At 39.2% G+C, this 22,344-nt stretch overlaps 1 protein-coding gene across 3 annotated transcripts in view; it reads right to left on the bottom strand.

Annotated features, from left to right (window-relative positions):
* Positions 1 to 22,344, bottom strand: part of LOC121957896 (TBC1 domain family member 20) — a 138,151-nt gene extending 115,807 nt beyond the window's left edge. The window contains exons 1-10 of one of the 3 annotated variants that reach the window (XM_042506693.2): positions 22,092 to 22,344; positions 20,897 to 20,951; positions 18,717 to 18,847; positions 18,524 to 18,604; positions 17,347 to 17,533; positions 17,123 to 17,224; positions 12,779 to 12,920; positions 11,763 to 11,947; positions 10,217 to 10,326; positions 3,484 to 9,299 (exon numbers count right to left, since the gene is read on the bottom strand). In XM_042506693.2, coding sequence (XP_042362627.2) covers positions 9,118 to 9,299; positions 10,217 to 10,326; positions 11,763 to 11,947; positions 12,779 to 12,920; positions 17,123 to 17,224; positions 17,347 to 17,533; positions 18,524 to 18,604; positions 18,717 to 18,847; positions 20,897 to 20,951; positions 22,092 to 22,161 — 1,245 coding nt within the window. In that variant the 5' untranslated portion in view covers positions 22,162 to 22,344 and the 3' untranslated portion in view covers positions 3,484 to 9,117. Of the gene's footprint in view, positions 1 to 3,483; positions 9,419 to 10,216; positions 10,327 to 11,762; positions 11,948 to 12,778; positions 12,921 to 17,122; positions 17,225 to 17,346; positions 17,534 to 18,523; positions 18,605 to 18,716; positions 18,848 to 20,896; positions 20,952 to 22,091 lie in introns of those variants that run through there. The other 2 variants (XM_042506695.2, XR_015779408.1) reach the window with 2 other exon arrangements.

The raw sequence follows: 22,344 nt of genomic DNA, 5'->3' as shown, positions 1-22,344 counted from the left end.
GTGGAAGACTTATTAAAAATAAAAATCAACCTTCATCAGATCTTCTAGTATAAACAGTATGTGTATATTAACAATGGATCAAATAATAATATGAAATAGGGAGCTCAACAGAGAATTGTTTAATAACCCAGTTGTTTCCCTCAGCTCTGCATAATATTTTAGCTTCTTTCAACTCTTTGTTTTGGATTTTATGGCCTAAAATTCAAATGTTTTGGTTTACTTTCACTTCACTCATCAGTGTTGTTTCAGGCAGCAAAAAAGCTCTGATAATCCCTCTGTATGCTGCCTGCCCAGCATCCAAACAGACAAAGTTAGCAACAAGCTGGTTAAAATACTAAAACAGTTAGCAGCTAAAGAGCCAGATATTTCCCTCAGGAGTTGAAGGAAAAACAAAGCAAACACAAAGCTAAAGGGTGAGTGAATACTGGACTAGCATCCATCAGGTGGTCAGAGACATGACTTTAAGTGAATGATAATGTGTCTGCAGTCCACAATTTGAATTTTAAAGGTCAGATACGTCAGTATTAAACCAAGTGGCTAAAAAAATGAGTCAGTAGCTATGAGATATACATAGCGTGCCACTGAAAGACAATGACTTTGTGAAATAAACTTTAGCACTGATTTATTGTTTTAAAAAAATGGTGAAATTGTGAACAGTCAAACAATAAGATGATCAGGATAGTTTTGTCCACACATGCTTGCAACAGCCTGGATTTATGTTCAAATGATGACATGCATTATGTGAAAATGCTCCCTTTCTCATCTTTTCTCTCATTTATGTAACGTTACCATGTCAGATGTTCTTATAAACATGGCTAAAGTTTTAAATAATGAAGTAAATGAATAAAACAGTAATCCCTGTGAGTAAAAACCTCAGGCTTCAGGCCGTTCTTAATTCTGTTTTAAAACGTTTTTTTTCCAATTTCGAGACAAGTTGCTCCACATTACACATTACTGCACATTACTGCAACTGTTTAAAGGGCATACACTGCTACCTGTTGCCACATGCTAACTTCCGGGAAACATATAATCTATGTTACCAATGTTGCAAATTTCTGCCCTATTTCCGATAATTTTCCTGCTGGAACATGTCTGGTTAGGAAGATTTTGGTTTAGAACTTATTTACTCACAGGAAAAAGTGCTGCAACTTGTAGCTACATGCTAACATTAGGAAAACATGCAATCTCATTTTTAATCTGGAACGTGTGATTATGAAGATTCTGGTTTAGAAGCTTTTAATGATGATTTTTCACAGAAGAAAGTGCCATTAAATTATGTTGCAGTCATTCTTCCGGCTGCAATAGTGGTGCAGAAAACAGTTGCCAGCAATTCAGCTTTTTTCTGATAAAAGCTAGCAATAGCCCCAAAAAGTTGCTAAGTGTCACCAGAAGATGGCATACACTCATTTGCATATTTGTGATATCATGGACGGACTGCAATTACTCTGAGAAGCATGCATGGGAATGAATTATTTATCACTTTTTTCCCAATGGTCTGATTAAGTCGATAAATTCCTTTTTTAGGAATAAAGTTGCTAAGAAGGTCTGAAAAGTCGCTAAATCTAGCATGAAAGTCACAAAGTTGGGAACCCTGACAGAAACGCTGAGAAGAACAGGAAATATTGACCAATCAGAGCCGACTGGGCTTTTTCAGGAACAGGGTCTTAAGAAACAGTGGCTAAAACAGCGCGTTTCAGACAGAGGGTGAATATGTTCCAGCACAGACAGTATGAGGGAATATAAAGTGTTTTTTAAACATTGGAGCATAAATATGTTCTAATAAAAAACCAAAATACAAGAATGAACCTGAAAATGAGCACAGTGGGACCCCTTTAATTTGGGTAACAACCCACTGCCTTTATCAGCAACGATTCTGGGCAAGAGATCAAAATCAAACATTGGCCATCTGCAAACAACAGACCAAAAACCAGCTGCAAAATTAACTGATAATACACCAAAGCCATCAACCACAGACCGAATCATTCATGGATATTCTTTGGTGTTGTAATTTCGATAACTCAAAAATAGAGTCCAAGAATATTTTCTTACAGATACGAATTCCCAGCAAGCAAAAGAGATAATCCGAAGGTGGTAAATTTCAGTTAATCAGTGTCTGGCTTTAGTGCATACTGTGATCACCCCAAATGTCACCATTCTCAAGATAATTACCAATGATTTTTATGCATTTTTTCAAACATTACCATGAAGCCTATTAATTAAAGGTCTGGCACAGTTCCAGGGCTAAAAACCGCAGGGACGAGATCAACTCAATCAATTCAAAAAAACATGGAGCTTATTTTGTTTGTACAACAGAGTCCAACGAATGGATTAAAATTAAAGTCAGCGGTGAAAGTCGAGGTGCTGCTGCTTTTTTTTTTAGTGGCACTGAGGTTGTGTAAGTGCAAGCATGTGTGTGTGTGTGTGTGTGTGTGTGTGTGTGTGAATGTGTGTTTGTGTCACTAGGGAGAAAAAAAAAACATCAGACAGACCCCTGGAGCAGCTGTTGTCCCCAGCGTGCCCAGTGTTTCACACACACAGAAATGTAGTACGTTATTCTGCTTGCACTCACACATAAATACTTCTTTTCCAAACTCCACTCTGTTCCTTGTGTTCTTCAGTTGTGTGCTTTGAGCTAAACACACACACAGATTGTTGCTGGGCTTATGCAACCTCACAGAAAGCCAGAATCAAAGGTTTCATTTACCAACAGATGTAAAAATCTTAAGTGCTTTTGGGGATGAGCACCGACATGGGGGTTCAGAGAAAAGTGTGTGTCAATGTGCGTGCTGAGGGACATCATTTAGTGTTCAAATTAGAGCCATAACACCTCCAGACAGCTCCATGCATGAATTCAAACACCCCTCTACACATCTGCTCTCAACTCTAACCCGACCTGCACTCACCTCTATGACTGCTCATTAGAAACCCTCAAGGGACTGCACTTAAAAAACGTGTTCTTGAGGACCTCGTCTACCTTAAACATGTCCACCAGATGTGTTTTTTCTACAGTATGAATCTTCCCCTCATCTCATCCCTCGCTCCTCTTTAACCCTCGCCTTTCTGCCTCACCTCATGTCTCTGATTTGCGCTCTTGTCGTCTCCCTGGAGGTCAGACGGACAGATGCGCAGCCTTGTCCTCCCCACACACGCACAAAAACACATTTTCTGACCTAATTTCTCCAAGGAGGCCAGTTTAACAGAGCCTATGAAAAGGACAACAGCTGTACTGTACAAATAGACACAAAGGAAAACCGGGCTGTCCTCGTTTTTGTCTTTAGAACTGCATAGTGACAAAAACAGCAAACAAACTCTTCTAATTACACATGCATTAAAAGTGCAGCTTGTTCAGTTCTTCATTTGTTCAGTTCACAAATAGCTCCCGAGAAGGCAATAAGACTTTCTCTGAATTTTGATTTGTTTTTGGTTTTTGGTCAAACTATTGTTTCAAAGGTCAAGAATTGACTTTCACACTGTAACTGGAAGTGTTTTCTTCATCATTTATTCACTGTTTTACCTCATAGACAAAAACAGCTTTATCGCAATGTCAAAGACATGTCAGCACAGCTGCAGCAAAAGTACAAGATGCCTAGAACCTGATATGTTAGTAGCAAATGTTTGGTAACCAGGATATGAGAAACATGCAAAACAATGCAGACAGAAATCATACAGAATCACAAATTAATAGCATTTGGTGCAATACAGTCTTTTGGGAAATTCTTTAGACCTGAGGGGAGGACAGAGCTGTCATGAGAGGCTCGACAAAAGCTTGCTGGGAGTTCAACTTTGGGCTCCTTATCACACCACAGTGAATTCATAATTTGGCATATAATTCAAGGTATACTGATTTACAGAAAGTGTGTTTTTGATTTGAATCAAAGTGAATGAGTAGCTGTCAAATAACATCTACAGCATTCAGCTGTTTCTTATTTTATTATTTCTTCTTTTATGTTATTTTGGTTTGTTTCATTCAACAACAGCAAAATGAGTATTTGTTTCAAATGCATGTTTCATAAAGATGCATCACTAGTTTCATAATCAACACAAAACCGGAGCAGATCTGGTCAAATTATTAAAACTTTCTGGAATGAATCATCTATGAAATTTTGTTTGTTTGTTTGGCAAATAGATTTAACAGAATGGATAGTAGGTGGAGTGCAAAATAGCCTTAAAAATCTTTGCAGATGTGGGCTGATATCAAGTGAGACAAAGAGATAATGAAATGCAAGTGAAAAAGCATTGATTAAAAGTGAATTTTTTAAACTACTATCAAGAGAGCTAATAAAAGTAAATCATTGCACTACAGTCAAATAAAATTATGTATCACCTCTATTTTCTGTGTTTACCTCTTCTAGAAGAGTTCTTTAGGACTTTAATGTCTCTAAACCTGAAAATTAACTTTTTTTCAGTCAGCTTTAGACTGGGGCTCAACAGCATCCATCTTCTGTCTTTTACATGCTGGGTTGGTTTCATCAAACAAAGTAACAGGCTTCAATCATTTTTCATCGAAGGCCTCTGCCAGGCTGAGACCAGTGCAGGTGTTTGTGTAGGTGTTTGAGTGTGAAAGCGAGAAGAAAGAAAAAAAGACAAGAAGAAAGTGTCTTGAGCACGCCAAGAGCCAGGGGCAGGAATTAAATCCTCATTATGATCTGGCACCACCACCACTCTCTCACTATATGAGCGTGTGTGTGTGTGTGTGTGTGTGCAGGTCTACATGGTACTAATAATACTACAAAGAAGTGGCAACTTGAGCTATGTTTGATGATCACACACTGACTGGTCAAAGGGTTTTTCCCTGCATATTTATGTCTTAGGCAGCTGATCAAGTGTAAACAAAGATTACATGCAAAAAAAAACGTCTTTTAAAAATTGTTTTAACCAACCTTTTAACCTGTTTCCAAGTGTCAGACTATAGATGCACAATTACATACAGTCACTTTAAAAAGTGCAGCCAGAGATAACAGAATTAACTTCTCTGCAGAATGAGCTGTTTGTGTAAGAAGAGCAGGATGCACATCAATGCCAACCATGCACATCACAAGACAATAAACGTTCCCTTTGTAATGTCTATTTTTATTGCTATTTTAATCTAACAAGTGATCTAAGCCAAACATTTAAAGGACTAGCTGGAGAGATTTGGAAAATAAGCTTATTTGCTTTCTTGCTGAAAGTTAGATGAGAAGATTTTAAGTTTAACAAACAGACTTCTACTGGACAAGAAATACTCCAGCAGAGTCAGTAGCTTGTATCGTTTTTGGTCTGTTGGAGTCTCTGTGGTTCCTCTGTATCTCTGTAGTTTTTTTGAGTCTCTTTCTTTCAGTATAATTCATTTTAGATACCTTTTGCGGGTAAAGGCCAGGGCCCCCGCTGATATTTTGTGCCCCTGGGCCATGCCCATCGGGCCTTTCAGTAATCCATCTATAGATATACAGAGTAAACTGAAGAGGTGCTTTGTTATATTTGGAGAGAGCCTGGCTAGCTGTTCCCCCTCATTTTTACTCTGTGCTAAGCTAACTAGCTACTGGCTGTAGCTTCTTATTTAGTGGCCTTTCATTTAGACATGAGCGGTAACAATCTTCTCTCAGCAAGAGCGCAATGAAGCGTGTTTCCAATAATCTCAAACTTTTCTTTTACTTCTAGTCTGATTCATACTGACTGACCAGATGCAGCATTTTATAAGTAAATTAACTGGATCACCTTTAAAAATAAAAACCCCACAATGGTGATGCTTACAAACCTTATTAACCTTTTTTTTTTAATGCCCCACATATTCATTTTAAATACACATTCATAAAATCCAATTAACAAATTCATTATTATATAAATAGCCAATCAGATTGCTGATCTTAAAATAAATATTTAGACTGGTGACAGTTTATACTTCAAATACCAAAACAAAAAAAAATGTAATAAAAAGCAGAAGATGCCCAGCGAGTTAAAAGGAAAAAAAAAATAAACTGACCTGTGACTAAAGTCAACATTTGCCATCTCTCTCACATACACACATACACACACACACACACACACACACTTATTACATTTAATCACTGCACACATACACATGTGATGTTTTACAAGATGTACAGCTTGTCAAACTGAAAAGCGGAACATGCAGAGGCTATTCAAACAGCCACCACAGACCGACTTGATGTCTGAATTGGCCCGCAGGCCAGCCGCCCACCTGAGTAACAGGCCTTTGAACGATTTTTTGACTCTCTAATAAAATGACTGACTGATTATCACCAATTAAAATCGCAATAATTGCCATTATCTAAAGAATGCCTACTTGGAGTGACAGATCAATAGACTGTCTTGTTAATTACCTTCTCAAACAGCCTGAGGCTACAGGCTAGATTTGTACAAAACATACTGCAATTTCATTCACAACAAAGCACAAACCAGTTGAATTCATGCGCTGCAAAGCAACTATAATCAACAGGATAACTTCACATTCAATCCGACTGTGCAAAGAAGCCACACATTTATATGTGATGACGGAGGAAGAGGATGGATGAGTGTGTTGTGACTCCGGTGAAGTTGTGTTAACAGATGCAACACAGCAGCATGCTAGTAAAAAGCTACTAAATATTTCAGAATAAAAGTCGACACACAGTGCATGCATTGCTGTTTGGAGAAACCCAGTGTGCTGTACATATGTATACCTCAGTTGGAAACAGCCTCAATTATTAATATTCACTTTTCAGGCGCTGAAACTCAATAATTATGTTTGGTTCAACAATAACTACAGGCTGTGTGGTGCAGCAGGTAGTTAACTTCCTCCACTAATAGAAAATACAAATTTCATCTTCACATATGTTAAAATAATCGCGGCAGCTGTAAAATGCTGAAAAGAAATGTGATGTAGAAGAAGTGAGTCCATGTAGTTCTGTGGACGGCTGTTCAGGGTGGATGTTGACGCAAACCTGCTAAATATTTTAAGAATGTAAAAGTAGTGCTGTCTTTTCTATATTCGTTCAACAGTGGTAGGCCACAACAGCCAGAAAACTGCTACGGAAAAATACCACATTAAAAAATTCGTATTTCAATACCCCTAGCAGAATGCATTTGCACAATGCCCACTGCTTGCATTGCGTGCAAACTGATCTGCAATGTTCACATTTTGGGGCAGCAGAAGCTCATTTTTTTGGGTATCAAACTCTTCCGTAAATGTAACTGGCTGACACCTGGAGTGAAGCAATTAATACCAGTAGCTCACAGGCAAAATCTCTTCCTCCATGTTTCCCATTTCTCTCCCGCTTTCCTTCTCCACTCACAGAAAACACCGCTCTTTAATAATTTGTATTCATGTGTCATTGTGCTGGCTACGGGCACTTTTGGCTCCCAGATATGGATGCTGATCCAACAAGCGCGCTAAAACACCATCAACGGAAATGCAACGAAACAAGCATGACAGTCTAAAACCGAGTTATCAGCAGAAATAATCAGCTAACTGCAAACACACAGCGACACGTGTAAAATGTTACACCAACGGCACCGTGTGAGCAACAGCCTGAGAAGGCAAGATGTGTTAGTGTCACACATGCATGGATGGTTACTGAGACAATGGGCCCCTGGGCACAAATGAGTGACCCCCACCCCCCCCCACCACTTGTCCTACTGCACAGGAGCAAGACCTCCAGACCAGGAGACACTTTTTGCATCCATGGCAAGACTGCACAAAACAATTATTTTCATTGTTAATCAATATGTCAATCATGTTCTCAATTATTTGATTAGTTGTTTGGCCTATAAAAATGTCAAAATGATGTTCTTAAATGTCTTGTTTGGTCCAAAACCAAAAGATATTCAGTATACTGTAGTAGAGGAGCAAAGAAAATATTCATATTTAAGAAGCTGAAATCAGAGAATTTTGACTTTTTTTTCTTAAAAACATTTCTCAAACCAATTCCATTATAAAATTAGTCTGTGATTAATTTAATAGTTGACACTAATCTCCTAATCATTGCAGCTCTACTGTCTGTGGTAATTTTGTGTCTCTTTGTTGTCTTTTTCCACATCTCACAGACATTTCGTGTCTCTTTGTAGTCCTTTCGCATCTGCCTGTGTTTGGTATCGTTTTGTAGTTTTTATGCATCGCTATGTGCTCACTTTGTCTCTTTGAAGGTCATTTTGCATCTCTCTGTGGTCGTTTTATGACTCTTTATAGTCAAGTTGTGTCTTTGTGTAGTCCTCTGCATATGTTTATGGTAAATTCATGTCTCTGTAGTCTTTTGACATCTCTCTGTCGTCGTTTTGTGTCTCTCTGAGGTCAATTTGGGTCTTTTTGTAGATTTTATGCATCTCTACATGCTCACTTTTTCTCTTTGTATTCTTTTAGCATCTTTTTGGTCATTTTGCTTCTCTCTGTGGTTGTTTTGTGTCTCCTAATGTCATTTTGTGTCTCTTCATAGGCTTTTGCATGTGTGGTAATTTTAAGTATCTATCTAGTCATTTTGTCACTTTATAGTTTTTTTGCATCTCTTTGTAGTCTTTATATATCTCTGTGCACTCACTTTGTCTGTCTGTAGTCTTTTTGCATCTCTCTGTGGTCGTTTTACGTCAATCTGTGATTGTCTTACATCTGTTTGTAGTCTTTTTGCATCTCTCTGTGGTAATTTTGCACCTGTCTTTGGTTGTTTTGTGTCTTGTGATTCTTCTTTGGTTATTTTCGGTCTCGTTCACTTGACTTTTCATAAAGAAATGTTTCAATCACTTCACACTTGGGCCCAGGGGCTCAAAAGGTCAGGGGACCCAGTGGGCCCTTACAGTTATCCATCCTAGTTTATGTGTGATATGAGGTCTGGATGGAATACCCGCTCAAAAACATGCAACACACATACAACTGCGCACACGCATGCACACACCCCGAGGCTGGCTAGTGGCTAACATATGTTCATTGTAGTTGAATAGCAACAACCTGTTTGGCACTAAAATAACTGACCTCCTCCTGCTTTTTTCTCCAATGTTTCCTCTCAGCAGGAGAGACGAGCTTCAAGTCTTCAACGTCTTTGTTTGAGTGTGTATGTTCGTTTATAGTGAATCCATCTGAAGAGCCGATGTGTGTCTACTGTCACCATGTGTTAATGTGTGGGTCTAACAGTCCAAGTCCCCACCGTCACGTCAGAACAGTTGTAGTAACACCTCGGGTCCCCAGTCCATAGCTGTCTGAGCCACAGCGAACACGGCCGCCCCGAGCGTAGCGGACAGCCCCCACACTGCCATCTTCACCATCCTGTTCCCCTTCCCCCACAGCTGGCCTCTGTCTCGGGGCAAAGCTGCTTCCAGACCTGAGTGTCGAGGGGCTATGAGCACAGAATAAGGAGGAGGGGTCAGACTGTGAGGAGCGGAGACACGGAGGGGTCAAGAGGGATTCAAGACGCAGAAAGCTCAAGCAAAAGGAGGATCAAGCTGCATTATGTTACTGGGATTGAGAACAAAATGGGGGTCAAGGGATGTCAAAACACACGGAGTAGAGACAAGGAGGAGACAAAGTATTAAACAACCAATCCTGCTCCGAGATCTTCACTAAACATCACATTAATTAACCAGAGGCCCAAAGAGCTATGAACTCCACTTAAAGTTTCTCCTTGCCCATCAGCCAACATTCCTCACGTTGCACATTTAGACAGCGGGTTGTCTCTTACCGACTCCCATTCTTTGGCCGTTACACACTTCATCTTGAATGCCGCTAATTGAATTTTGATGAAACTACAGGGAATGATGTGCATCAATTTTAATATTACACTGTTTGGCCTGAGGGGAAAATTACAGCATATTTTTTGATTGCCTGTACATCACAGACAATATGTCAGACACCACTGATCAGATTCCCACAAAACCGACGGGAATAAAGCCTCTCTTTGCTCTGTTATGGCATATTTAAATATGCACTTGATTGGTCTGATGGGGGTACTACATCATTTGTTGACTTGATACTGATTGGCCCGAAGGGGGACAGCGTTTGTGGGGGATGACATATTTATTGCCTTGTTTAGATGAGTTGTGTTCTTGTATAAGGGACCCCAAAAATGTGGATCCATCAAATGATTACGATGTTTGAAATGTTGGTTCTACATATCTTACAGTCAATATTAATGTCTTTTCAACTTGAAAAAGTATCCAACACATGTTCACTTTTACTTCACTCATCTGCATGTGTGTCTGCACATGTGCAGCCCTTCTTTGGTGTCAGTAATAAGATTAAAGTTACTATTTTTACCGTGTCTGGAGGTGGTGGAGCCCTGGGCCTTGGTGAGGCGTTGCAGAACAGAGTCAGGCCTCTGGTGGAGGGTGGAGATCTGAAATGCCTGGAAGGTGCTCATGGACAAACTGGAGAAAGAAAACAGAGGAAGAGAAAAATGGAAAAAAAAAAAAAAAAGGAGGCCGACAGTCAGGTCTGAGGTGAAGCATGAACAGCTGGTACGACAGTAAGAGACAGATTGAACAATCAACTGCTGGCAAAGGGGAAAAGTGAGAGACAATCTGGGAAATCTGCTAACTCAGTAGTTCCTGTATATAAGAAGCTATAGGAATAATGCATTATGGGACATCTTTCAGTCAAGGCCTTGTGTCAGTGATGTCACTTCCTCTCCTGAACAATGACTGTGAGGAATGCTGAAGGACAAAGAGAGGGAGAGTGATGGAGAGACTATGGATACACTGAGAGAAAGTGTAGTTGTGTTTCCTCCTCAACAAAAAAAAAAGTGGAAAAATGGTCTCTCACACACACACACACACACACACACACACACACACACACACACACACACACACACACACACACACACACACACACACACACACACACACACTAAATGACCTGTGCATGTCAGCAGCAGCACGGTCTAGATGTGTTTTTAGAGCACCCCTTCTTGGTCACTGAGGGAATTACATCATACTACCTGCAATCAACAAATTACAAATTTGATGTACTTTTATTCTACTTGAGTATTTTCTTATCATGCTCCTTTATACTTCTAGTCCACTACAGTTCAGAGAGAAATTCTGTACATTTTACTCCACTACAGTGCTGCACACCATTATTATTTGAAAGGATTTCAGAGCAGGGTTTTAACTTCTAGCAAAGTATCTTCTCAGTGTGGTATAAGTACTTCTACTTAAATAACTGATCGTAATATGTACTTCACCACTGGTCAATATACACCATCTCAAAATATTTGCATGTGGTAAACCTTGGTAGTAGAGTCTTGTTTCTTAAATCTGTGTGCATAAAAAAGTGAAGGTACAGAAGCTATTAGTCAAGTAATTGATCAATTGATTGCCAAAACACTAACAGACAACAACTGTGATAACATGAATGTAATCATTTGTCATTTATCAAGTAAAATGTCAAACCTTTAATGTTTCTGGCTTCTTCAATGTGAACATTTGCGAATATCTCTGAACATTTGGAGATAATACTGCAGTGAAGTTATGATGGGCATTTTTACAATTTTGTAGACTAATCAGTTAATGAATTAATCAAAAAGTAAGAGACAAATTGTTTGGCCAGTTTAAAGTGAAGCAGAATGCAAGGAAATACATTTTAGTTAAATAGCAGCATGAACTTTACATCTTCTATCCTTAGACCTTTGATATAGATAACTTAAGATTCAAGCATATGAATTAAAGTGTCCATAATTGAGATCATGACTGAAAGTATGATCCTGTATGACCCTTCTCATGTGTCCAAAAGCACAAAGTTTATTAAATAGTATTAACATTATAATCATGAACACCCCTTTAGTTTTGTTTTTTCCCCTCACCTCTTGCGAGACTGCAGCGCCGCTCGCTTGGCCAGTAGAGATGGAGGGTACTGGCTGAACAGGTCCTGGGCTCGGCCAATCAGAAGTTCGTATGGGAGGTCCTGCGGAATGCGGGAGAGGAGGTGGTGGACCATGGCCATGTCACACTCCGTCTTCTTTACCTCCCTCTCTCTGTGCAAAACGATCTGAGGAAGAGAGATGTTAAAAATGTAAACTCTGAACACTGTGCAGTCTGATTAACCTTGGAGCATACATGAATTAAATTCTGTGCAGTGGGTAGTTTCAGCTATTCGAGTGAGGCAGATGAAGAGTTAACCCCCCATGCTGTGTGCTGTACTCAGCCTTGGAGGAAACATGAACTACATTCTGCTTTGTTGTTTCACACACTTCAAACAGACCTCTCCCTCTGCCCAGCCCCTGCACACAAATACGGAAACATCCTCAACTGCAAATGAGCAAAATGCACACATTGCACACACTAATCAACATGCACAAAACTGTCCTGTTAAAAAAGAGCTTTTAACACTCAAATAAACACCTAAAAACAGGAAGCATGTACACACAAATAACGCATCCAAGCTCCAGCAGTAAACATTTCTGCCAAAACAGCTGGTGTGAGCACCCAGAGGAACAGGTTTCAAAGAGGAACGAGTGAAAAAAGTCACAAATATAAAAATGTTTTTCCTTTGTAATCTGTTTCTCCTTCTCAGTCAAACATCAGTCGGCTCTCCTTGTCATTCTATTTCCTGATGCAGTCCTCGTCCTTTTCCCTTTTTATCTCTCCCTCTGTACCCCTCTTTCACTCTCTCATCTGTTCATTAGGAGGTATCTAATTAACTAGTCCAGTGACTTCACAGTACTCTGCCTCACTGTGTGCATGAGTATATGAGTGTGCAATGTGTGTGTGTGTGTGTGTGTGTATGGCAGCATGTATTCACAAGTGAGCATCCTGGATTACTGACAAAACAAAGTCGCAGCCTCTTGTTCATTTCCTGTTGGCTTCTACACTCTCTTACCGTGGCGGCGAGGTAGATGGGCATCAGTGGGTGCGAGGCCAGGAAGAAGTCGTAGAGTCTCATGGTGTGTTTGAAGTCTGAAAGCACGTGGCCGTACCATGTGATGAGCCAGGACAGTGCGAAGATGGTTCCCACCTCCGCTCTAAAAGAAAAAAGGCAAATATAAGAAGAGATGTAAACAAAAACAGGCCACTCACAAGTACTTTTTTCATTTTAATGCGACCTTAATTTAACCAGTAAAGCCTTGCTGATATTAACAATGTCCTTCTTGAGACATCCTGGCAAAGATAAGCAACAATAAGTTCTGTTTCAAATTATACTGATTTTCTATCTTCCAGGCAGCTAGTGGTTTCATTTCATTACAGTCTGGTCACAATCAAGTTTCCCTGAGTTGACTCACTGTAAACAAAATAATCGAAAATGAATTTTTTTTTAAACTTTCGAACATGTCTTTAAAAAAGCGTTTCTAAGGCTGTCCCACATACTATTTTGGGGGGATATTTTCAGTGATAATTACCCTCAAATATTCATAGTTTAAAATAGAAATCAAAGGGGATGCACAATAATATCGGCACATCAATTATCGGCAGAAATTGGCTTTAAAATAAAAAATATCGGAATCAGTCACCATGCTGATTTCTGCAGTTATCAAAAAAATGTTTTTCATCAACCCTAAGCTAAAGCGTCTTTCTTATTTTATGAATCTTATCTTATTCTATGAATGAATACTGCATACAGTGAAAAGTATTTCATGCATCCTTCTGCTTGAGGGCCATCATGGTAAGAGTATGCATAATATGACTATACAAAAAAATTGATGATCACTAAAAGTAGGTCGGGAAAGAAGTGGATCCATCAATTGGTATTGCTTACCGGCCAAATGAGCTGTTAAATATTGGCATCTCGGATATCGGCAAAAAACCCAATATTGCGCATCCCTGGTAATCAATCATAATCATGAATGCCTATCAACCACCCAAACCCGACCCAACTTTAGCAGCACCGACGTATGTGTAAGAGAGAAAGGGGAGAGAGAAGATGGAAGTAAGACCATTCACACGATGTTTCAGTAAGTGATTAATAACTCAGAAGGCAGGAGGTCAGGCCTAATCACTAAATGCGAAGCAAGATAGATAAGCAAGATAATCTGATTTCGTATCACCTATTCCTTTTCGTTGCTGGATGGCCAACGTAATTGTCAATGACTGAAGAAACTGGCCTAATTTATTTCAGACACTGGCTACCTCCTTTCAATTTCCACCACTAGTTTATTGGTAAAAAGAAAAAAGATTTTGAATACTGAGTCAACAAGTGACAGCTGCAGCTGCATGTAACGCCACGTATTTACACTATCCTGGCGGCATGACGAGGCACTGAGCTATTGTGTGCTGATCGTTTGTCATTTTTCCTGGTCGCTTACAGTTAAAAAATATTCAACTTTGGTAAAATGCTGCATTTGTCAGTTTCACTTTATACCCAGACATCCAATCACAGAGGAGGAAGTTTGTAACAAATAGCCTTTCAACAATCACATCTTCCATGAACAAGTGCTGAAGAAACAACAACAATGAAGGAGAATTGTGTTAATATACTGTAGGCTATATATTCATATATCAAAATCATGAGGCCACATAGACTGGTACTTTGCTTTAAGGCTGGATCGTCTGGGATTAGTAATCAAATTTAAATTTAATTGAAAATTTTTAAACAAAGCAGTGTATGTTTAAGTTATTGTTGTGTTTTGTGTTTTTAACCATGGTGTTGAATTGGGTATCTAGAATTGTGGAATTTAATAGGGTTTTAAAACATGACCACATCAATTTGTAGAGAACTAGCCTCGTGAATTTTGAAGAAAATACATTTTCTTTACCTTCACATACGGTTAAAAACCCTCCGATGCTCTTTGTTGTGTGCAGACATATAGAGGTTGTTATTGTTGACAGAGTCTCAAGTAAATTGGATACTTTTAGAGGTAGTTGATAAATATTAGATAGGAACATTCAGGAAGGAAGAAGGATGAGCACAAGGGGGAGGAAGTGACAGGCGAAAAGAAATGGGTGGGAGTGACGGACAGACGGGGAGGGGTAAAGAGAGGGAGCAAAGGGCAGGGAGCACATGTGATGAGAGGGACATAAAAGAGATAAGATGAAGTGGGAGAGAGAAAAAACAAAAGGAACAAAAAAGAAGTGGGAGCAGGAGAAAAGGGACAGCAGAAAAGAGGCAGAGATAAGAAGGCATGTAAGGGGAAGTGGAAGTGCTCACAAAAAAACAACAAAAAAAAAAAACTTTGAAGTCGGTTGTTGTTTATCCAGCCGTTTTTCCGAGAGTGCAATGTCTTGTTTTTTGTGCTTCTTCTGTTTGTGTGAGCTTGTATGTGAGTAGATGGGTAATTTGCAAATATGGAGGTTGCCAGCACAGCATCAATTATGAACAGGCAACAAGGCAGCAAAGGTACTGTCAACACACACACAGGCACGCACACACACTCATGCACACGTATTGAAATACCTTTGAGGACAAATCATTGACTTACAAACACCCTGAATCCCAGCCGTCACTACACACCCCAACCCTAACCTACAGTAACTGGTTTTATCTTAAAATCCTTTTTTGTTGTTGCTTCAATAAAAAGCAAAAAGATCATGAATCATTTTTTGGCTAATTACACTTCACAGATAAAGGTAAATGTGTTGCACACCTTGGTGGGACAGAAAAGACTCGGAAACAGCTGTTGGACCATCTGACACGAGAACTCCCCAACGAGACCACTAGTGATGCATTTTCAATTGGGGTCCAATTCAAAAACAAAACACTCAATCTTTGTCTCTCTGTGAGACTCACAGGTGAAGATCAACACACTGATGCCCTCTAGTGGTTGGTACTTACATTATATTTTTTCCAAAGTGACTCACAATAACTACACCTATTTTCCAAAACATCAAAAACTCTGACAGGTGAAGTAAATAACATTGATCATATAATTACAGTGCGATGTTCTGCATTGAAAACTTGTGACCTGGCATTAATGTTGACGCCACTTGACCTGCAACACCCACCCAACCTCCACTGCAAACCAAGTCCATCGCATGTCAGTGGCACTTTGCGATGGCAGTAGCCGCCCCAGCAGGACAATGTGCCATGCCACACTGCAAAAAGCTGTTCAGGAATGACCCGTGGAAAATGACAAAAACCTCTAGTCACTGACCTGGCCTCCATATTCAGGGTTCCCACACATTTTCATGGTCAAAATTTCAAAATTTTTATGACTTTTTTCTTTTATTCTTTTTTTTATTCTTGTTGAACTTCCCTTTGTTTTTCAAACATATCAGATTCAAACTCTATTCAAACATAATTTCAGCTAACTGGCAAAAATGAAGAGAGAGACGGAATTGACAAATGGAGAAACGTACATGACTGTAAACTGTTACAGCGACGTTATGTCGACAGCTACAGAAAATAAATTTGCTGTCATGTTACTTTAAATGGAAGGTTATCCATGGGGGGTTGGTGTAAAAATTTCATTACACACAAGGAAATCTCCATGACTTTTCTGGAACTTTCAATGTTTTTTTCTAATTTCATGACATCACTGTGAAATTTCATTACTTTTCTCCGGTTTTCCATGACCGTGGAAACCCTGCATATTACCTAGATACCAATCTGAGTTGAGAATCAGTGGAACGTGTTGGTACTCCAACTCGCAACCCACAGCACACAAAGGATCCACCGCCATCACCCTGATGCCAGAAGCCACAGGACCACAGGCCACCACCCCAGAGGTCCTGTTTCCATGACTCGACAGGTCAGAGCCAAGTCTGATCCAAGGAGGCTCAACCTAGGGTCTGGGGTGATAAATGGCTAGAAGTCTGTTCAGTGCTTAAGTGCTAGCAGCCACTGCTCAGCAACAGCACCTTTTAAAAATGTGAGTGTTTGTATGCTTGTGTGTGTGTGTGTGTGTGTGTGTGTGAAATGAGTGCTTTGATGATAGATGAAGCAGATTTTTTCTTTCCCACACTCAATCAGCAACACTCACAGCTGTCCGCCGGCTTGGATATGAACTTTTTCAGTCAGCCTCTCCATCCTTCCAGCTTTCTCTCTCTCTCTTTCCTCCATGTTTCCTCCCTCCCTCCCTCCCTCCTCTCACCTTCTCCTCATTGTCCTCCCTTTATTTAATATCTTTCATCTTAATTCTTAAGTTAACTCTTAATTTCACACTCCCTCTCTCTGTTTGCTCCCTCCATGTCTTTTTCCACTCTTCTAATTGCTTCCGGCGTCTCTCTGCTTCCCTCTGTGTGTGTGTGTGTGTGTGTGTGTGTGTGTGTGTGCGCGCGCGCACGCACGTACCTGTTCATGAAGTCATGTAGTTCTGTATCGACCTGCTCCAATATAGGCATCAGGTAGTTCAAAATGTGTTTAGTGCTGTCCATGGTTGGATCCATGAAATCCCTTTACACAGAGAAAACAGACAGAGGTTAAATAAACGTTGCTGCTAAATCATTTGTAATTTAAGCTGATTAAAATGCCAAGATAGATGGATTCATTAAATCTATTATTCAAAAAGTCCTGACCTGAGATGGTGATTGGACAGAGTGTCCAGCATGGCGATGGCCATCCGCTCCCCAACTACCAGCAGCAGAGTGACGGCCACATCGTGGTAGCCTTGGTAGTAATGGAGCTGAGGAGTGCGTTTCAAAACCTCCAGTATGATGTCAATCAGCTGCTCCTGAAGCACAGCTCTCTCTGCAGCTGGCATACCTAAAGGAGAACCAAGAGGATCATAAATACATAAAATTTGAGTCAATAAAACAACACACCTTAAAACACCTAAAAATGCTTGTGATTGTGAAAGTAGTGAATAGGGGAACACAGATGATCTGACTCTGGTCTGACTGCTTGTGACCAGTGCTTAACACAGACCAAACTCGGACATGTGCATAAAACATTGTGTTTACAGTTAAACTATGCTGAAATGGTCAGTAATGTTTGTAAGCAATATCACCGGTAAAAGCGAAAGCGAAAGCCATCAGCAGATTCACTCTTGTTCATTATATTTGCATTCTTTTACTGTGTGTCCACAATTTCTGCAGCTCTCTCTTGCATGCCTGCAGCTATCTTTTCAGTCCCGAATAAACATCCCAGACATAGCAAAACAAGAAGACATTTTGAAAAAATACAGGCAGAGACCAGAGTCTCTGCAGATAAATATAACCCCCCCACACTTCTAGTGGGTCATGAGAGGGATTACTTTCGCATGTGTCTATATCTTGTTTGTTTTTTGGAAAATCCTGCATAGTATACCTTGACATCTTACTTTTCTTGCACCTTTTAACAGCAAACAGACAAATCAAATACTGACTTTGCTGAGCGGCTTAGTATACAGACAGAATCCAGCTTCCCCTCATTCCCTGCTGTTTCTTTCACTTTTTCTTTTTTTTTGATGTGTTGCTTCCTCCTGGCAGAAATGTTTATATAGCCAAAACCGCAATTAACTGACTAAACTGACAGCCTCTCAGTTAGATAAGACACTTTTCTCTGTTGCTTTCCCCACTTTGTGATTTCGTCTGTCAACACAGGCACCTTGTGACAAGAATCTTCCCCATTGCAGCTTTTTCTCAGTTCATTAATTATTAAACTTTGCCAGATATCTGCATGTTGATGTAAGTATGGAGGTGCACTTTGATAAAAGGCACTGTGAGCTACACTGCTATCTTTGGAGATAAAACACACACACACACACAAACACACTTTTAGGGAACCGCTTCATGGACCTCCTGACATCAAGGACCACTTGGTTGTAGTCCTTGTGGTTCTCCCTCACATCTCGACCTACAACAAAGGACGTTATTATTATCATTGTTGCCAGCATTAGTAAAAGTATTCTGTAGTTCTATGTAGTATACATTTACCCAGTAAATATCAGTGTTAATCAACCACTAACCAGGTTTATGTGGTAGATCGTACACATTGATGTTCAGTAGTTTGGGCCAGACTTTCCTCCTCAGTTCATCAGTGAGTAGTCCTCCCTTACTGGCTGCTGCTCTCCTCAGAGTCTCAATGTCCACTGGATCACTGTACATTCAAACATCACAATAGGACATTGTTCCAGCTGATGCACAAAGTCTGCTGACACAGCAACATTATCTCCATGTTAACCAGTCCTCAAAAACAAATTTCTCAAAATGAGTGAAAATCTGTTAATGCCATTTAACATTAACAACTGTGTCCATTACAAATTGATCTATTCCACAAATTAAGTGTAATTTTCTTAATTTTAGTGCAGTAATGTTACATGTGTATAAGGGACCAAATATTTAAGGAAAACTTCACACTCAAAATGGCCATTTCTTAACCAATTAGCCAAACCTTACCATTTAAAACTCACAGTCAAACTTATCTGTGTTCTCGTCAGAGCCTCCTAAGATTTTAGTGAAAATGCATGTGTTTGGAAATTTTGACCGTATGACTGGTTAAATGAGACTTTGAATCTACTGCATGAGTTGTTTGAGAGTTTGTAAACTGTGTTTTTTTTTTATATGGTTCTGCTGTTGTTAAACGGGTTCCCCAATCAATCTATAAATCAGTATGTTCTCCACTGCAGGGAGGGCGTGTGAGAAAAACAAAGTTTTCTCCACAAATTCAAGGTAACACAGTACAACTAACTGATTTACTTTATTTATTTTTTAAGAGAATCACATTACCTAGATTCAAGATTTAAAGATAAAACAAATTTAAAAAGGCAAAATAGCTGAAAAATTAAAGCTAGCGCTGAGATTTATTTTGTAAATAATTCGTCTGAAAAGCAAAGATCGCTCTGTGCTCGGCCAAGATCTGGTATTTTACCTTTGACCGTCTAGATAACCATACAACTTTAACGTAGAAAAACGGATCTGTCAAATGCGTTGACATAGAAAATGTTGTCCCATTTTGTTTTCAGCTGTTGTTTGTATTGCGAACTGCACAATACTTTGTTTAATAACATAAAATACTTTGGTTTAGTAAATATGGAAGACACAGAAAGACTGAGATATGAAACATAAAAAATAGCCAATTATCTAAAGAAAGCCTGGAATGAGACTAAAAAAGATCTTTGTGGTGATAATCTCTAAATACTTGGTAACTCCTTATGTGAACGGTTAATTTAGGGAATTATTTTTATTTATTGATTGTCAATTCACTAATTTATAAATAATTCATCATAACAATCTCAGTCTTCAAAATTGATTTATTCTTCCAAAAGCACTTTTGCACACACGTTCCCTTTTTGAGACACAATTTTAAAAGAATTTTATCAACAATCTTACACTCAATGAGTCAAATTCATTGTTCAGTTTTTCGATTCACTTCATGTCAGCCTGACACTGTGGCAGCATTAAGTGGGTCCACATGTCGAAATTAAATGGACATAGAAAACTGATTTTTGTTCTCGCGCAATTAAACGTCAGCCAGCTCAGTTCTGCATGAGCTTTCCTGTGCCATCCCTCCATCAAGTCCCACATGCTTCCTAACACAAATGTCTTCATGAACCTTGTCACGGTATTCCTCCGGGTACATGTGAGTAATCTTCATGTGTGAAATTAGCTTAGCAGGGAGTGATGAAGGTCACTGTCTACGGATAAATGCATACCATCTAATTGTGGAACGGCGAGCACCAGAGGGAGGAGCATTCCCACCTGGGGAAAACACATCCTGTGGCCATGTGCTCGAGTGCTAAATAGAGTTATTTTGTACAATGGAAACTGTCATTTTTTTTAGATTTAAACAAAGCTGATGTGGAGTGAGAACTTTGTCTAAAAGACCAATTGTCTAAAAGACGGATAATTTCATTCACTTTTATTCTTTCACTAAACCCCAAAGAGTTTATGTATTTGTACTTCACTACTTATTCGCCATTCTTGAACAGACATCAATCAGCCTCATTAGTAAAAAAAAAAAAAAAAAAAAAGCTAATTTGTAGCAGCTTAAAATGAGGGATGCTTTAAATATATATAACTGCAATCCAGAGGATGTTTTGACTGACAAAGGGGGAAGATTAATTAACATGTCCTCCTGGATGTCAAACAGGGCAAGAAAAAAATCTTCCTTAACAAGCAAACTGTAGCTGATAATTGTTATTTTAACCTGATCAAAGCTTGATGGATCTCAGCCAACTTCTGTTTCCTCCCACAGTCTGGTTCTGTAAAAGAGAGACAGAGACAAGGAAGGAAAGTGAAAAGACATAGTGAGATATAGAGGGATGATATATAACAGTGAGAGTGTTATTTAAGGGATTTAAGAAAGACAGTGCAGTAATAAAGCAAATGGAAAACAAACAAGAAAGGAGACAAATAGGAAGGTAAGGAGAGTAAAAAAAATAAAGGATGAGGGAAAGAGGGACAGAACAATGTGGAGAAAAATTAGAAAAAAGAAATTGAGGAAGGAGAGAGATATTGGAGATGTTATGAATAAAAAACATGCAGTTTTAGGGCTGGAAAAAATAATTAACACACAATTAATAGAAATTTTGTAATAAATGAACTGTAAAGTCTCACTGTTGTTATTTAAAAAATTATGTACGACTTTTACAAAGAAATTTTGTTGTTTTCTGCTCAACATAATTTGCCGACAGAAAAGATCTGAAGCGTCTCTTTAATGAATGGATCTTTCGACTCATCCACTTAGGCATGCGAAAAATGCTACAATTAAAATGAATAAATGGTTGATCATAATGAGTCATAAATATCAAAATATTTATTATGTAAGTGCTGCTGGATTGAGTGAGTTTGGAGCACATTTAAAATAAGGTGCTGAGTGTTTCAATAGCTTGAAAGGTTAAACCAATATCCATTATTAAGTGATGTCTTTTTTCTGTTTGTTTGTTTATTTAGTTCATATAACAGTGGATAAAATCATATCCACCTCTCTCTGTCAGGCGACCATCTGCAACTTTCCATCTTGGCTGACAGGCTGCCACGCAAGCACCAGTGGCATAGAAGTGGCCAATGTTTACTTTGACAACAGTGTCAACAAAAGGACAAACGGCTGTTAGATACAGCTAAGGACACACCAGAGGATAACTCGTGATTCGTGTCTTGTAGTTTGTGTCAGCTGGCTGCAGTAATACTATTAACTTCTCTGGCTTTTTGCCACATAGACTCGACTGGTCAAGTTTCTGTCTGATGGCCACACGTACAGTGTGTCGATATAAATGAGAATACAAGGTGGTTTTAATGTTAGAATTAGCGTTAACTTTGTGTCGCTAGCCTGTATTTGTTTGTAAAGTACGTTTATTAAACACTACCTCACGTTAGCTGTCGTTATCTGTTGGTTGACTTACCTCTTGAGACAAAACCATTCTCAATCACTCCAACTCCCGCGGTTTGTTTCTTCCTCTTGAGCCTTTTCATCCCCTTTACAAACTGACAACTGAATGGCGAAGTTTGTGTTGTGCCATAGGCAAGTTAAAAAATAAAATTATGTATCAAAACAGTTAAAAACACTGATACATTTTAGCTAAACGTTAGCGTTTCTCTCAACAGCTGTCCCTGGAAGACTCAACCTACCATGTAATCTCCAGGCTGCGCTGTGAT

The sequence above is a fragment of the Plectropomus leopardus genome, chromosome 17, assembly GCF_026936395.1.
Source record: "Plectropomus leopardus strain MGB_pleo_1.0 chromosome 17, ASM2693639v1, whole genome shotgun sequence".
Lineage (NCBI taxonomy): Eukaryota > Metazoa > Chordata > Actinopteri > Perciformes > Serranidae > Plectropomus > Plectropomus leopardus.
The sequence above is the reverse complement of the archived record's forward strand: the minus strand, read 5'-3'. Positions and strand labels throughout refer to the sequence as shown.